This window comes from Acanthisitta chloris, unplaced genomic scaffold, assembly GCF_000695815.1.
Source record: "Acanthisitta chloris isolate BGI_N310 unplaced genomic scaffold, ASM69581v1 scaffold1132, whole genome shotgun sequence".
NCBI lineage: Eukaryota > Metazoa > Chordata > Aves > Passeriformes > Acanthisittidae > Acanthisitta > Acanthisitta chloris.
Window position 1 is genome coordinate 8,180 of NW_008659705.1, and position 17,444 is coordinate 25,623.

The following is a 17,444-nucleotide window of genomic DNA, read 5'->3' on the forward strand; positions in this document are numbered from 1 at the left end:
TGGCTCCAGCAGTGGCAGGTTAATGGTTGGACTCAATGACCTTAGAGGTTTCCCCCAACCTTGATGGTTCTCTGATTCTCAGCAACACTTTCTTTTTCTGGGCAAGGGAAAAAAAAAATCCCTCTTGTTTCAGGCTTGTGCCACTGACTGATGGTTCAGTTAGGTCCAAGAAGCTTTCATCTGGCTAGACCAAATTTCCTGAAAATGTTGAAAACATATTGGTTCCAAACCTCCCCTGACTGCACATGTTCTAGATTAAGCATGTGTTTGGGAGCTCTCATCCTGCTTTCCCTAGCTCCACTGGGTCTGGCATTAATAATGCTGCACTCCAAAATATTTGGAAAGCTTTACATATCTCCTAGTCATGAGAATGAAGTGAATGTCATTGCAGAGATGTGCAGGGCAGAACCCACTGAGATACAACCAGGGCAAATGCAGGTCCTGCCCCTGAGGAGGGATAACCCCAAGCACCAGCACAGGTTGGCACTGACCTGCTGGAGAGCAGCTCTGTGGGAAGGACCTGGGGGTGCTGGTGGCCAACAGGCTGTCCATGAGCCACAGTGTGTCCTTGGGGCTCAGAAGGCCAAAGGAATCCTGGGATGCTTTGGGAAGAGCATTGCCAGCAGGTCAGGGAGGGGATCCTGTCCCTCTGCTCAGCCCAGCCCTGGGCACACCTGGAGTGGTGTGTCCAGGGACATGGAGCTCCTGCAGCAGGTCCAGGGGAGGGCAAGGAAGATGCTGAAGGGACTGGAGCACCTCAGGGATGAGGAAAAGCTGAGGGAGTTGGGGCTGTTCAGCCTCGAGAAGAGACACTGAGAGGGACCTCAGGAGTGGATTCAATTCCATGAACAGGAGGTGCCAAGAGGATGTGTGTCCAGGGACATGGAGCTCCTGCAGCAGGTCCAGGGGAGGGCAAGGAAGATGCTGAAGGGACTGGAGCACCTCAGGGATGAGGAAAAGCTGAGGGAGTTGGGGCTGTTCAGCCTCGAGAAGAGACACTGAGAGGGACCTCAGGAGTGGATTCAATTCCATGAACAGGAGGTGCCAAGAGGATGATCAGACTCTGCTCAGTGGGGGAAACCAATCAAACAAGAGGGAACAGCAGACACTGCTGCCCAGGAAGTTCCACCTGAACAGGAGGAAGAACTTCCTTGCTGTGCAGTCCCTGAGCACTGAACAGATTGCCCAGAGAGGCTGTGGATTCTCCCTCACTGGAGATGTTCCAGAACCATGTGGACACAACCCTGAGCCATGAGCTCTGGGCTGGCCCTGCCTGAGCAGGGAGGTGGGACGACCCACTGTGGTCCCTTCTAACCTCACTGATCCTGTGTGGGAGGTTTGACTCCAGTGGAGGTTTTGGATCTTACTCATTGGGAAAACTTACACCCAGGACAGCAGGAGGTTTGTCATTGCTTGAAATCTCAAGTAACACTTGGCCGCCTCTTTCCACCTCTAGTATTGGTCACACAGGGATAGAGGAGTTGGTTGATGGGTAGGACCTAAGGAATCATTGAGGATGGAAAATACCTCCAAATCATTGAGTCCAACCTGTGACCCATCACTACTTTGTCATGTAGAGCAGAGCACTGAGTGCCATGTCCAGTCATGCCTCAGACACTTCCAGGGATGGTGACTCCACCACCTCCCTGGGCAGCACATTCTAATGCCTGACAGCCCTTTCCATGAAGGAATTCCTCCTGAATATTGACTTCTTCAGTACCTGACCGTCAGGATGGTTCCTTCTGCTCTGAAAGTCTGTGAAGGTATCAGGAGTGGTTAATCCTCAGACATGGGTGATGAATGGTCACATTCTAATAGCTCCTCTTGTTTTAGGAAGCTCCAAGTAGCAGAGAACTTCCTTCCTAGAGAGGTGGAAACTTCCACATCTGGAGAGCACTTGGTGGTCAGAGAGAGGTGGAAACACCCAGAATTGTTGGGGTATACTCTTAGCACTTGAGTGCTGAGACACTCATCTGCTCTGCTACAGATCCTGGTTGTCCTGCTCAGATTCTGTTTCTTCTCTATCAGTAATATCCCAACTCATGGCCAGGAACTCATTGCACTGAGCTCTCTATTCTCCAGAAGCTCCTGGTGGATTTGGGCACTGTTCAGAGCTTTGTCTGAGGTTTAGCAAGTGCCTCTTTGTGAAACCAGATGCTTTGCAAAAGCACTTGACACAAATTTCCGTGGCTGTTGAAAATAGGGATCACTAAAGCTAATATTCTCCTTCCAAGCACACCCAGAAGCTCAGACTTCAAAGGGCAAAGCTGAACTTCTTTGGTTTAGTGCTCAAAGACAATCTAGTTTTGCAAATGTGTCTATTAGGTAAGTCACATGGAGCTCCTGCTCCTGGTTTAACTTCAAAAAGAGATGTTTGGCTTGAAAGTAGCTGTGTCTCCAACATGGAACTGTTGGAGCAAGAGCAGAGGAGACCACAAAGTTGCTAAGAGGATTGGAGCAACTTCCCTGTGGAGACAGGTTGGGAGAGTTGGGGCTGTTGAGCCTGGAGAAGAGAAGGTTGTGTGGAGACCTCAGAGCACCTTCCAGGAGCTGAAGGGGCTCCAGGGAAGCTGCAGAGGGATCTGTGTTAGGAGCTGCAGGGACAGGACAAGGGGCAATGGGCACAAATTGAAGGAGGGAAGTTGAGGTTAGATGTTAGGCAGAAGCTTTGCCTGTTCTGGTGGTGAGACACTGGCCCAAGTTGCCCAGGGAGGTCATGGTGGAGTCACCATCCCTGGAGGTGTTCCAGAGGTGTCTGGATGTGGCATTGGAGGATCTGGTTTAGGGTTTGGGAGTTCCAGCAGTGACAGGTTGGACTTGATGCTCTTAGAGATCTCCTCTGACCTTGCTGGTTCTGTGATTCTCTGCTAGTACAACAATTCAGTGGCACTCAATGACTTGGTTGAGCTCTTACCAACTGGCAATTTGAGCACATCCAGGAGCCTCCCTAGGTACATCCTTTGTTTGAATGATTTCCACACTGGTCAAACCTTTTGTAGCTTTGATATAAAACAAGTGGAATGACAAAGATCTGTTGCCATCCATAAAACCAGTTGGATCTATTGTGGAGGAATTCCAAGTATCCCTTGTTAATCCTCACGCACAGCTAATAAGGGCAGGCAGGGGCTCTTTAATATCCTATTTATATCAGCATCTGTCCCAAAGCAGTCCCTGATATCGCTGTGTTTATGGCCCCTCCTGGCAGTGTGTAGCGTGCAGAAAGAGGAATCAGAGCCGGGGGAAAGTCAACTCCATTAATCTTTCCAAGAGAAAACATGTCACATGTAATATCCTTGAGTTGCATCACCATCTGGTTGTTTTTCTGAAGGCCTTGGAAAGGATCCAGCACATGGTAAGGCTGCAGGAGCTGGAACCTGCTCCCTGAGATGGATCCTGCTGCTTGCTGGGTCACAGCTGGGGCTGGACGCTCCAAAAACTCAGCTCTTGCTCAGGTGCCCAGGGAGGTGGTGGAGTCACCATCCCTGGAGGTGTTCCAGAGGTGTCTGGATGTGGCATTGGAGGATCTGGTTTAGGGTTTGGGAGTTCCAGCAGTGACAGGTTGGACTTGATGCTCTTAGAGATCTCCTCTGACCTTGCTGGTTCTGTGATTCTCTGCTAGTACAACAATTCAGTGGCACTCAATGACTTGGTTGAGCTCTTACCAACTGGCAATTTGAGCACATCCAGGAGCCTCCCTAGGTACATCCTTTGTTTGAATGATTTCCACACTGGTCAAACCTTTTGTAGCTTTGATATAAAACAAGTGGAATGACAAAGATCTGTTGCCATCCATAAAACCAGTTGGATCTATTGTGGAGGAATTCCAAGTATCCCTTGTTAATCCTCACGCACAGCTAATAAGGGCAGGCAGGGGCTCTTTAATATCCTATTTATATCAGCATCTGTCCCAAAGCAGTCCCTGATATCGCTGTGTTTATGGCCCCTCCTGGCAGTGTGTAGCGTGCAGAAAGAGGAATCAGAGCCGGGGGAAAGTCAACTCCATTAATCTTTCCAAGAGAAAACATGTCACATGTAATATCCTTGAGTTGCATCACCATCTGGTTGTTTTTCTGAAGGCCTTGGAAAGGATCCAGCACATGGTAAGGCTGCAGGAGCTGGAACCTGCTCCCTGAGATGGATCCTGCTGCTTGCTGGGTCACAGCTGGGGCTGGACGCTCCAAAAACTCAGCTCTTGCTCAGGTGCCCAGGGAGGTGGTGGAGTCACCATCCCTGGAGGTGTTTCAGAGGTGTCTGGATGTGCCACTGGAGGATCTGGTTTAGGGGTTCCAGCAGTGGCAGATTAGTGGTTGGACTTGATGATCTTTGAGGTCTCCTCCAACCTTGATGGTTCTATGATTCTACTCCACACACTGCACATGGGTTTGGAAAAGAGAAGCTTTGAATTCACCTTTCTGGAAGCATCATAAGATTGGCTTCAGCAGATGCTGAACATCTCCTGGGCTTGAGGAATATGATGTCAGATAAGTGTCGTGAGTCCTTTGCAGGCCAAGCATCTTAGAAAAGAGACAAGTTAGAGCCATCCTGAGAATTTTTAGGCTGTCTTGAATAGTTGGATGTCATCTGGTTTTATTCCAAGAGGCAAAGCTGACACAAGGGTGTTCAGGCACTGGGATATTGCCCAGGGAGGTGGTGGAGTCACCATCCCTGGAGGTGTTGAAGAGGTGTCTGGATCTGGTGCTGGAGGATCTGGTTTAGGTGTTAGAGCAGCAATAGGTTAATGGTTGGACTTGATGACCTTAGAGGTCTCTCTCAACCTTGATGGTTCTATGATTCTGTGTTTTATTCCACTTTAAGTGAGAAGTTTCCATCTGATCCCATAGTGCTTCTGCTGGAAGTGATTTGGGATTGCTTGGACCCTCCTGGTGTGGTGGCTCTGTAGGATTCCAGAGTGGCTCTTTGCTTGGATTGAGGCTCTGTCATCCTATGGAATCTTGGTGCAACACCCCAAGGCTGTCTGTGCTCCTCAGGGAGCTGCATGTGGGGATTGGGTACATGAGGACTTGGAGCAAGTGCAGAGGAGGCCACGAAGTTGCTCAGAGGGTTGAAGCATCTCCCCTGTGAGGACAGGCTGAGGGAGTTGGGGCTGTTAAGCCTGAAGAAGAGAAGGTTGCGTGGAGACCTTAGAGCACCTTCCAGGAGCTGAAGGGGCTCCAGGGAAGCTGCAGAGGACTCTGTGTTAGGAGCTGCAGGGACAGGACAAGGGGCAATGGGCACAAATTGAAGGAGGGAAATTGAGGTTAGATGTGAGGCAGAAGTTTTCCCTGTTCTGGTGGTGAGACACTGTCCCAGGTTGCCCAGGGAGGCTGTGGCTGCCCCAACCCTGGCAGTGTTCACAGCCAGGTTGGCTGAGCCTTGAGCAACCTGCTCTGGTGGGAGGTGTCCCTGCCCAGGGCAGGGGTTGGGGCTGGGTGATCTCTAAGCTCCATTCCAACCCTTAAAATCTGCGAATTTAGCATTTGGAGTGAGAAGAACTTTGCGTTGTGCTCTATCAGCTGCACCTCCAGCAGCTAACCTCTCCCCCTGCACTGGGCGGCAAACAGATGCAAACCCCAGAGGCTCAGAAGCTCCAAAGCCTAATAACATTGAGTTTTTTTCCCTCCTGTCTGTCGAAAGATTCACTTGCAGAGCCCTAACATCTCTCTCTGCCGTGCCTGGAACAGATGTGTGTGTTGTAATATGGACTGTGAACATTGCCATCCCATGTGCTTCTCATTCCTCCCAGGCAGCTTTGAAGCTAATTGCTTCCAGGCAGCCCCAAAATGTGCAGGGTTGGCCACAGCTATTTGTACTTTCACTCTGGTTATGGCACTGATGGTGTGAGAGAGAGAACATGAAATAAACTCTCGTGACTCCGAGGGCTGCAGAGGCACAGCCACAGCTCTCACGTCTCACTGGGGTGGGGTGGGGTGGGATGGGCTGAGGTGCCTAAATGGCTTTTGTTTCTCTTCTCTGCAAGAGTTAGCACAGAGTCAACCCATCAGTCAGGTTAGAAGGTCCTTTCCAACTGAACCCACCCTGTGTGGCTCTGATATTTGGGCTTCTCTCAGCTGGGAGCATTCCCTGCATGGAGCACTGATACATCCATTGTCCACTTGGCAATGGAGATTTTTCTCCAGTGAAATGATCCCTGAGTTTCACTTGTTGTCTTTTCTTCCCTTTGTAGGTCCAAGTTCAGTGAAAAACAAGAAAAAGGGTAAGTTTGACTTTTAACTTTAATGTTCCGTTCTGTGCTTTGTCACCTGCTGGGAGTTCTCTTTGGCCAACAGGAGGAACCAACAGCATGTTCCTTCTCTGGGAAGGGCAGGGATAACACCCCTGAGCATCTCTTAAAGTGTCCTTACACACTGAGGGAAGTGAATTATGGTGTAGAAGTAAATAGTTGATGGGGTTGAGTCAGGTTTCACCATCAGGAGCTTCTTTGCCTTCTTGGCTTTCATCCTCATCCTGCCAACCTGCTGATGGGATCTCCTCCCAGCCCACCAAACCCAATGGAGAGACACTCTGCGTCCCACTGTTCCTTGTTTTAACCTCAGGATGATCATTTTGTGAGCCTGTTCTGAGCATTGCACAGCCACAGGGACCTTGTCTGGCTTGAGGCTGTTCCTCAGGGTCTGCAGTGAGGAGCTGGATGGCTTCTAACATGCTTATCATGGCTTAGTGGGATTTGGGTTCTTCCAGAGGCTTCATGGGGTGCCTGACACCATCCTTGTTCGTGTAGTGCTCCTGGAGAACACTTAGGGTCACACACTTCTTCCCAGGAGCTTCAGGGAGTTGAAGGACCTGAGTTGCTTCATAAGCTTCACCTCTGCAGTCTCAGTTCCAGGGAGATGTAACCAATGAGCTGTTTTTTCCTCCCCGTAACCATCCTGAGAATGCTTTAAAGGCTGTGGCACGTGCTTGCAGCAGGTTGTAGGTTATGAGTTAGAGGCTCCACCAGAGCGTGAGGAGTTTGGCTCATGGAGACACCACTGACTGCAGCACCTGCTCCTGGCTGAGCTCTGACTGCTGCAGTGGCAACTCTGGGTTTACTCCCTGTTGTAACTGATGTGGGTTTAATGAGCAGAACAGCTCAGCTCGTTGCTGTGTCCCTCAAGAGCCTTTCCTGCTCCAGCCCAATGTCCTCACCAGCAGCAGCAGGAGCAGCTCAGCCCTCCATGTCTGTGCTACTGGAATAGCACATCCAGTCCCTCTAATCCTTGGGTGCAAACTGCAGATTCACAGCTGAGAGGTGGAAACAAGCCACACACAGTGACTTTTTTTTTTAATTTACTTTGAGAAGTTTGTCCTCACAGAGCTCTGGAAGCCTCAACCCATGTTCAATCAGCACAACTAATAGCAACTGTGGCTTTGGGAGCAGTTCTGGAGGAGCTCCTAGAGCTCTAGTACATACAGCTGGATAAAACAGCTTCATTTTCTGGTACTGGCACATTTAGTAGAGTCAGAGTTCATTGTGTGATGAGCAGAGATGGAGGAGAACTCATGGGTTTGGCCTACTGTGAGTGTCAGAGCTTGGTACATGGGTAGAGACCCCAGGAGATGTGACAGGGTGGCACTTGGGTGTTGGGACCCTCCCTGGGGAGCTGAGAGATGCTCTGGGATCCCCTCAGACAACAAACTGAACACCTTTTGCCCTGTGAGCTTAGCCAGTGAGCGTTGTTGGTGCAGAGAAGTCGCTGAGATGACCTGCAGGAGGGAAAGGCACAGCAGATGTGTCTCTGAGCAGCATCAGGACAATGTGCTCAGCCAGCAGCTCCCTTAGGAGCAGAGCACATTTCCGAGCTAAAGCAGCTGGAATTTGGATCCCTCTTGGGAAGGGAAGCCAGGAATGACAGCAGCAGCATTCCCTGTGTGTGATCCCATGGCCTGGATGGGAGTGAGAGGAGATTCCTCAGTGTGTTAGGTTAAATAGGTGCTGAGTGTGATTCGAGGTGCTCAGCCGGCAGTTCCTTTAGGAGCAGAGCAGATTTCCAAGTTAAACCAGCTGGAATTTGGATCCCTCTTGGGAAGGGAAGCTAGGAATGACAGCAGCAGCATTTCCTGACTCTGATCCCATGGCCTTGATGGGAGTGAGAGGAGATTCCTCAGTGTGTTAGGGCAAATAAGTGCTGAGTGTGATTCGAGGTGACCATTTCCAAGCCATGTCATCACCCCGAGGAGGAGGAGGAGAGCTGGATTAGGGAAAGTCTGGATTGTGACCAGCTGGATGGGAAGACACAGCTGCTCCTCTGGGTGGGAATACAGCTGCAAAGATTTGTCCCTTGAAGCCTTTGCCACCTGTTTGTAGGACACCAGTGGCACTTTCATCACCCATTTGCACCTTAACTCACTGTTCTGCTCCCACACTGATGTCCATGTGCCCTTGTCCATGGCTAGTGGCCACCCAGACATTCCCAGCTCTGTGCTAACTCCAACAGATGGATTTTCCCTTCCTGGTTTGTTTCCATGACAAAGCTGAATATCAGCAGAGCAACAAGTCCAGAAATGTCCTCAGAAACTCTTCCAATAATCATCATTTCATCTCCCAACTGCTGCTCTCATCTCAACAAGTGTTTCACTCTGCCCTGCTGGGACTGGGGGCAGCAGTGGAAGAGAATTTGCTGTGTTTTTGCTCTTTGGCATAAAAACTTCTGCAAACTGACATTTAAAATGACACCAAACGGTCATTATTTCTGCCAGGGATCTGGGAAACCGGGAGATCATGGGCCAGGCTTCTCCCCAGGCCTTGTGTCAGTCCACTCTGTGTCTGTAGGGTTGTCACTCATGTGGTTGTGCCGTTTCTCCTCCTGCTGAGGTGTTTGACGGTCATTTTGAGGAAGGATTTTTTTCACCAGGAGGGTTTTTTTTTACCACAGGTTGCTCAGAGCAGCTGTGGCTGCTCCATCCCTGGGAGTGTTCCAGGCCAGGTTGGATGGGGCTTGGAGCAACCTGGGCTGGTGAGAGTTGTCGCCGCCCATGATCTTTAAGTCTAGATGGTCTTTAAGGTCCTTCCAACCCAACCCAGTGTGTGAGTCTAAAATCATGGCAATTCTCCAGTGCTTTCCTCCTCCTGATGGTGTGGAGCCACAGGATCTCCATCCCAGCTCTCTGGGGGCTTCTCCTCATCCTTCCAGTGAGGAGCCATCCCCAACCTTCTGCTGCCCTGCAGGTGAACGACCACCTCACCCCTGCAGAAGGTAACCCCTGCCCCTCTGTTTTTCAGGGAAGAAGGCTGGTCCTCCAGGGCCCAACGGACCCCAAGGGCCACCAGGTCCTCCTGGGCCACAGGGTCCCCCTGGAATTCCTGGAATCCCTGGGATTCCTGGCACAACTGTCATGGGACCACCTGGACCGCCCGGCCCGCCCGGCCCTCAGGGACCACCTGGAGTGCAGGGACCCTCAGGTGAGTGCTCTGCGCCCTTCTCTGCTTGGCTGTGCCCTCCAGGGCAGCAGGAGATGCCACCAGGCACCCTGGCTGCACAAGGGAATGTGAAGGAACAAGTAGGTTCCACATTTCCACCTGGGGAGGGTCTGGATGTGATGGCACAGCATTCCTGAGCAGGACTCAGGTGTCCTGGGCAAGGTTGGATGGGGCTTGGAGCACCCTGGGCTAGTGGAAGGTGTCCCTGCCCATGGCAGGGGGGGGGTGGGATGGGCTTTGAGGTCCTTCCAACCCAAACCAGTCTGGGATTGCATGATTCTTTGCATCTGGACCTGGAAGGCACAGGGAAACTTGTCACCTTGGCCTCAAGAGGTTTTATTGCCTCTGTGGCTCAGGGAAAGGCTTGGGAAATTTCCCTTCTAGTGGAAACTGCTTGAATAAGTGGAGAATTTTTGATAGTTAGACATAAATGTGGGAATAAAATAAGGAAATGGAGGAGGAATATTTTTATTCCTTATGTATTTTATGTACTTAAATTTGTAATGCTTATGTTGGATATGTTTTAATATTACCTGTACCCCAAACTGCTGCTGGTGTGAAAAATGGGGGTTTAATGGCTATTATGGGATGTGAGAAGGGTTATTTATGTGGGAGTTTAGTGGTTGTTGTGGGGTGAGAGAAGGTTTATTTCTCTGGGGGTTCAGTGGTTATTATATAAGCTGTTTGTGTGGGGGTTAATGGTAATTATGGAGTCAAATTAGTTATATTTAGATGGGGATTTAGAGGTTCTTATAGGTCAAAATAGTTAACATATCTCTGAGGGTTTAATGGTAATTATGGGGCAAGTGAGGCTGCATTTCTGTGGGATTGAATGGTTGTTGTGTAACAAGAGGGTTATTTATGGGTTCCTTTCCTCTCCAACCCTATGAAATTGCCTTTTGCAGGTGCAACAGACAAGGCAGGCTCCAGAGACAGCCAGGTGAGTTGATTTTTTTCCAGGGAAAACCCACCTTTGAAGGGCATTTTGGAGATCACCAGCAAATGCAGTTGCTGCTGTTGTGTTTGATGGTGTAACTGTGGTAAAACATCCTTTTCTGCATGTTTTTAACCATAGCTACATAGAGTGGCTGAGCTCACCCTTTTATGGCCTGTGTTGGTCTTGCTTGGGTCCTCAACTCTTCTCTGGTGCTTAGCCATGTTGGTGTTGGCTGCTCTGATCTTTCTCTCATGTGTGAGGAGCCTCGATGCTCTGGAGGTGCTGTCACACCTCAGGATGGGTCCCCAGGATGCAGAGGTGTGCTGAGTGATTCCCACTGATCTTCCATCCCTCTGCTCTCCTTTCAGCCAGCTGTGGTTCACCTCCAAGGCCAAGGCTCAGCAATCCAAGTGAAGAATGGTAAGGATCTCTTGATATTGCTGGTTACTGGAAAGGGCCCATCCTGCACCTGTGGTCTTGTATCCAGGTCTAATTCCATCCCATATCACAGCCCCCAGATCCTCCCTGTGCTCATAACCTCATATCTGGGTCTAATTCCATCCCATATCTCAGCTCCAGATCTTCCCTGCACCCATGGCCTTGTATCCAGGTCTAATTCCAGCCCATATCACAGCTCCCAGATGTCCACCAACTCCCTGGGCAATATCCCAGGGCCTCAACACCACAACAGGGAAAACATTTCTCCTCACATCCAGTCTGACTCTGCCCTGGCTCAGATCAAGGCCATTCCCTCTGTCCTCTCCCTGCAGCCCTGGCAGGACAGATATCCCCCACCTCTCTCCAGCCCTGGCAGGCAGTTGTAGGAGTCTTGAGGTCACCCCTGAGCAGATCTGTGCCCCCCTGGGTGTTTGCCCTTGCAATGTGTCTGTGTTTGTGCCTTTCCTCTGACGGGTACTGAGTGACTGCCATTCTCTCATACTGAGATCTTTCAGGTGGAGTCCTCAATGACTGGTCTCGAATCACCATGAACCCCAAGGTGTTTAAGCTTCATGCCCGCAGTGGGGAGCTGGAGGTACTGGTGGACGGCACATACTTCATCTATAGTCAGGTAGAAGTGAGTACGGTCCTAGGCTAACTCCTATTCTCGTGTTCCCGTGGAAGCCTTGCATGAACCACGAGAGGGCTCCAGACACCTCCCGATGCCAACTCTGTGTGCTTGTCACTGCTGCAGCTCTAGAGGGAGGAAGACTAAGAGTTTTACACACATTTCACCAGGATATCAGAGAGTTTTAGGGATTGGAATGGAGCTTAGAGATGATCGATCCAGCCCCAACTGCTGCCCTGGGCAGGGACACCTCCCACCAGAGCAGGTTGCTCAAGGCTCAGCCAACCTGGCTGTGAACACTGCCAGGGTTGGGGCAGCCACAGCCTCCCTGGGCAACCTGGGACAGTGTCTCACCACCAGAACAGGGAAAACTTCTGCCTGACATCTAATCTCAATGTCCCCTCCTTCAATTTGTGCCCATTGCCCCTTGTCCTGTCCCTGCAGCTCCTAACACAGAGTCCTCTGCAGCTTCCCTGGAGCCCCTTCAGCTCCTGGAGGGTGCTCTGAGGTCTCCACACAACTTCCATCACTCTCAAGAGATTGGTTCCCAACCCCCATGCAGATTCCATCCCATCCCACACCCACCAATGCCCTTTTTGAGCCCTCCAGTTGTCTGTGCAGCATTGACCAGCCCATTTTGAAGCCAGGTCACTCTCCGAAGTGTAGGACTCTCAGCACAGGTGCTTTGGGCAAAGTCCAGCCCAGGTAACTCCCTTTTGCCTCACCTCTGTGTAGCTTCATCCCAACATGAAACACCAGGATGGTTCTGCTGCCACTTTGGTTGCTACCAATGATGGATGTTCCCACCTGCTCCTCCAAAAAAGGCTAACAAAGTGGTAATTACTGTGTTCTGACTTAGGGTAGAGCTAATTAAGACTCATTTCCTCTCCCCATCCAAGCAGGAGAAGGATTGTTCTTTCTCTCACTGCTTTGTGCCTCCAGTCAGAGTTGCTCATCCCCATGGAGTGTGAGCCATGGGTTCTGCCCTTCCAGGCCACACTGTGTCCACCCACCTGTGGGCTGAAAAACTCATTCTGGGACAGATTTAGCAAGATAAGAAGCTATTTCTAACCACAATGAAGCAAATTCCAAGCTCCTGATAATCACCTTCTGCTCCTGCCCAGGTGACAGCTCCACTAGGACTTTACCAGGTCAAAACGTGCTGGGAGTGTCAGGAGCTCTTCAGTGGAACTGGTGATGTGTCTGGCTTGGATGGGGACAGGGAAAATAACTCCACATGGGCCAAAGGACCATTGTTTGCCCAGTGCTTAATGCTCATGGTTGGCCACAAGGTTGGACCACTGAAGCCTTGTCATGTGTGGTCCATCAAGGCAGAAAGGGGTTGAGTCTTGTGGCAGGTCACAGAGGTTAGGCTAAGAAGAATTAACCTCCAAAAATGGAAGTTGGATTTCCCCTCTCCCTTGGACTGACTTCTCCTTGGACAGGTCTTCCTCATGCAGTTCCTTGGAATTGGAGTGTGGGAGAGGGTTCAGTGAGGAGCAGTGGAGTCACAAGGACTTTGGGTGCGAGATGAGAGAGTTAAATGAGTAGGAACACTGCAAGGTGTTTTCCTCCCAGGCTGTGGAGGTTGGGAGAGTCTTTTCCCTGCCATAGCTTGTGCCTCTGCAAGCACCTCGAGTCCAGTCACACAGGAGGCAGCTCCCAGTACACCTTAGGGCAGGCCTGGTGTCACCACTAAAGGAGGCTCATGGGACCAGGAGCAGGACTGGCCAGGTAAGTGAAAGAGGACCTCAGTCACATCTGTCTGTCTGTCTGTCTGGAGCACACAAGGAGCTCTGCAGGTCTCTGCCACCTGTGCAGGTGTGTCCTTGTCCCTGTGATGAGCAGGAGTTAGAGCTCAGCCTTAGACACATGGATTCAGGGATATTTGCATGTCTGGAGTGGAATGGAGGAGGATCCTGGTTGGCTTGGGGTTCTTCAGCCTCACACAAGTCAACTTCTTTGAGCAGAGATGTGCCAGAGAGGTTCTTCAGCTTCACACAAGTCAATCTTCTGTGGGTAGAGGGTGTGCCAAGGAGGTTCTTCAGCTTCACACAAGTCAATCTTCTGTGGGTAGAGCTGTGCCAAGGAGGTTCTTCAGCCTCACGCATGTCAACCTGAGGTGTGCCAAGGCCAAGGAGAAGGGCTGGTTAGCCAAGGAAGGGCTTGTTAGGCAGGGAACACCCTGACAGGAGTGTGGCCTTGCTCCCTGTGCACCACCACCCACCCTAACCCCTTTCTCCTCCCCTCCCCTCAGGTATACTACATCAACTTCACAGATTTTGCCAGCTATGAGGTGGTGGTGGATGAAAAGCCCTTTCTGCAGTGCACTCGGAGTATTGAGACTGGCAAGACCAACTTCAACACCTGCTACACAGCTGGGGTTTGCCTCCTCAAAGCCAGGCAGAAGATTGCTGTGAAGATGGTGCATGCTGACATCTCCATCAACATGAGCAAGCACACGACTTTCTTTGGGGCCATTCGCCTAGGAGATGCACCTGCATCCTAGAGAGGAGCTTGTCATGGCCAAGGAGACTCAGAGAACTGCCCAGTGCTGCTGTTCATAAGCCTATCAGTATTTCAGGGGGTTCTGTAATCCAGCCATAAAGGAAACTGATCCAGAGCTATTTATTCCTAGCTGTGAAATGCAGGAAGCACAATTGTCCTCTGGGACTTGCATGGAGACTTGGATCCAAACCAACCCAAAAAAACAAAGCCTGGTGAGGAAGGAAAAGCTCTCGTGGCTGCCTTGTCTCAGTAGTTCAAGTATTACTGCACTGATCCTCTGCTCTGTGATCTCCACATGAGGCTTGTTGGGAGAGCTCTGGGCTCTGCTTTTAGGTTGCACTAACAAGAGCATCCCAGGTGGGAGCAGGAGAAGTCAGGCTGCTGTCCCAGTGATCCCAGCCAGGCACTCCTGCTTCTGCATGCTGAGAGTAAGGAAGGGCCTTCCTGGGTTTCTGCCTTCCCGGTGGGATTGGAATGGCCTCGGGCTGTAAGGGGAGGAGGAGGGTGAGAGAAGCCAGTGGTGTTTACATTCATCCTCAGGAGAGCAAGCAACAAAGGCCTAAGTGCCTCCACCTAGAGCTTGGAAGCAGGAAGAGGGAGAGGAATCTTTCCTAGAGCTTTAGCACATAGGAAAGTGCCTCCACATTCCAGAAATCCCCAGGAAACCACCAATTCCCAGGTCCAACCCTCTGCTCCTGTCAGCTCCTGCCCTTACCCCACTGGGGGTGCCTGAAAGTACTGCTGCTGTTTCCAGCAAGTTGTGTTTGGCTGGGGGTTGTTTTCACTTTGGTTTTGGTTTGGTTTTTTTTGGTGGTTATTTTTTTTTTTTTTGGTTCTTCTTAAGGAGTAGTTGGCAAGCCAGAACACACCATGTCTACAGGGCTTCACTGAGGGCCACACAGAGCAGACACAAGTCCTTGTGGGAACCACTTGGAGGAAGTTTGTCATGTTTAAGAATAAAATATTCAAACAGGAAATTTAGATTGATTTTTTTCTCTTTTTTTAATAGCAGTTCTTCTCATTTAGATGTGGGATTTTTAGGCTTTCCTCCCCCCCCAACCCCTTTTGTTTGGCACCTAAACCAAGTGGTGATGGGAGAGGGTTGAAAAATGGTGGTTTTTACATCTGCTCCAGCATGAAGTCACCACTTTTTCTTTTCTCTGAGCCCTGCTGAGTCTAGTCATAACTCGATTTCTGGGGACTATAATAGAAGAGTTGGGACACTATTGTTTCTTTTGGCTTCTTGAGCAACTCTGGGCTGTTCCCTCCCCTTGGCCGGGGAGACCTAAAGCCTCCAGATGTGCCTGAGCCATGGCAGAGGCTGAAGTGCTAATTGCTCTGTTGTGTCAGGCTCCTGCTCCCTCCTCCTGCCCAGGGGTTTGTCCCTGCGATTCTGTGCTCAGCCTGGGTTTGCTTGGAGAGGGAAGTGAAGTCACAGCCTGGGAAGCAAATTGGGTAAGTCCTGAACTGACATGGAGAAGGGAATGCTCTGAGGAGAGCTTAGAGCACCTTCCAGTGCCTAAAGGGGCTCCAAGAGAGCTGCAGAGGGATTTGGGATGAGAACATGGAGGGACAGGACACAGGGAATGACTTCAAACTGACAGAGGGAAGGTTAGATGGGATACTGGGAAGAAATTCCTCCCTGTGAGGTGCTGAGGCTCTGGCACAGGTTGCCCAGAGAAGCTGTGACTGCTCCATCCCTGGAAGTGTTCCAGGCCAGGTTGGATGAGGCTTGGAGCAACCAAGGAAGGTGTCCCTGCCCATTTGTGGTCCCTTCCAAGCCATTCCATGAGGTCAGTGATTGCTCCACCTCCACACAGAGGTGGCTCAGCCATGGTCACCTGCAGGAACATGGGGAGGGACATGTCCCAGCTCTGTCCTGCAGCCATGGGAGGCTCCATCCTGCCTGAAGCATTCCTGGCTCCATTGCTTTTCCATAGTTGAGTGGTCTCCCTTGCCAAGTGTTGCATTTATGGGGAGACAACTCCTCCTCAGGGCAGCCAGAGTTGGCTGCAGCCTCACTATTCACAGGAGCTGTGCAGTTTGGAGCACAACTCCATGACAAATGAGTTGCTCCTGCTTTTCCAGTGCCTTCTCCTCCCATGCTGGATTGGCAGGAGCCTTGGGGGGCTCCTCCCTGGGCTTTGTGGTTTAGTTCCTTTCAAGTGGATTAAGCAGGACATGTTGCTCCGAGGAGAATGGAGCAGGACAACTCTGCCTAGTGAGAACATGAGGCAAATCGTTCCCAGAAAAGCTTGGGGCAGGGAATGCTGAGGATGGAGTTGGCATTCCACAGCCCCCACTGGCAGGAGCTGGATGTTCTCCATGGCTGCAGGAAGGCGGAGGCACGGAGAATCCCTTCGCTCTGGAAAAACCTGAGCATCACTCTCTGGCTGTGCCTTGGATGCAGGAGGGAGTGATTACTGCCTGGACATTCCATTCCCTCTGGTGCATGCCCAGGAGAGCAGGACTGAGCATCCTTCAGTGGTACAAGGGGCACCATCCCCTCATCAGGCTCTGAGCTGCTCAGAATTCCCCTTCCCAACATCCTGCTGCTCCCTGTATCAGGGGAATGCATGGAAAAGAGATACAGACCCCAAGGCTTTGGATAACCCTCTTGCCCTCTGAACACCCAGGCTTGAAGCATCTCTCACCCACGGTGCTCCCTCCAAACCTCTGTCCTGCTCCTTCCTCACATCCTTGGGACGAACAGCCCCTGGGAGCCAATCCAGCGGCCGGGAGTGCCCAGAAGCATGGAATGTGCCGTGTTTTCCAGGAGCAGCTCTCTCCGCGCCGGTGGAAGGATGCAGGAAAATCCTGTCGGGTGTTTGCCGCCACCTCGGTCCTCACCCAGCGCTCCTGCCCAGGGAGTTCACAGCCCAGCGAGGCAAATGCCCAGGGATTGTCCACATCCAAATCAGGGACTTTTCAGCCGTTTCCACGGGCTGTGCCTGCAGCCAGACCTGTCCTGGCTCGGGGAGCGCTCGGGGCTCCCGGGGATGCTCGTCCCGCGGGCACCGGGAGGGCTGCAGGTTCTCCTGGGGCTCCTGCCCCCCTGACAGGAGCTCACGTCTGCCCAGCTCTGCCTTCCTCCGGGAGCGGTGGAAGCTGCTGCCTCCAGCGCTGGCACCGCGGGGAATGCTGAGAGTGCAGCCCGAAGCACATCGGGGGAGGCTGTGCTGTCAGCGCTGTGCTGGCACCGCTGTCTGTCCTGTCTGTCGTTCCTGTCCTGCCTGTGCTGTCCTGTCTGGTACATACCCAGGATGGAGCAATTCCTGCCTGGAAGTTCCCTCTGGTACATGCCCAGGAGAGCAGGAGGGAGTGATTCCTGCATGTCCTGTCTGTGCTGTCACCACTGTCTTCTCTGTCCTGCCTGTCACCCCTGTCCTGTCTGTGCCATCTGTCCTGCATGTCCTGCCTGTCCTGTCTGTCACCCCTGCCCTGTCTGTGCTGTCTGCCCTGCCTTTTCTGCCTGTGCTGCCTGTCCTGCTGGTGACATATCTAGCTGAAGGCTG

At 51.5% G+C, this 17,444-nt stretch overlaps 1 protein-coding gene across 1 annotated transcript in view; it reads left to right on the forward strand.

Moving 5' to 3' along the window:
• EDA (ectodysplasin A) overlaps positions 1-14,300 on the forward strand; it is a gene marked incomplete at its 5' end in the record, with an annotated part of 21,039 nt that extends 6,739 nt beyond the window's left edge. The window contains 6 exons of the mRNA XM_009069486.1: positions 6,185-6,214; positions 9,221-9,400; positions 10,324-10,358; positions 10,724-10,775; positions 11,300-11,430; positions 13,679-14,300. Coding sequence (XP_009067734.1) covers positions 6,185-6,214; positions 9,221-9,400; positions 10,324-10,358; positions 10,724-10,775; positions 11,300-11,430; positions 13,679-13,930 — 680 coding nt within the window. The remainder of the gene's footprint in view (positions 1-6,184; positions 6,215-9,220; positions 9,401-10,323; positions 10,359-10,723; positions 10,776-11,299; positions 11,431-13,678) is intronic.
• Between the last annotated feature and the right edge of the window lie 3,144 nt (positions 14,301-17,444).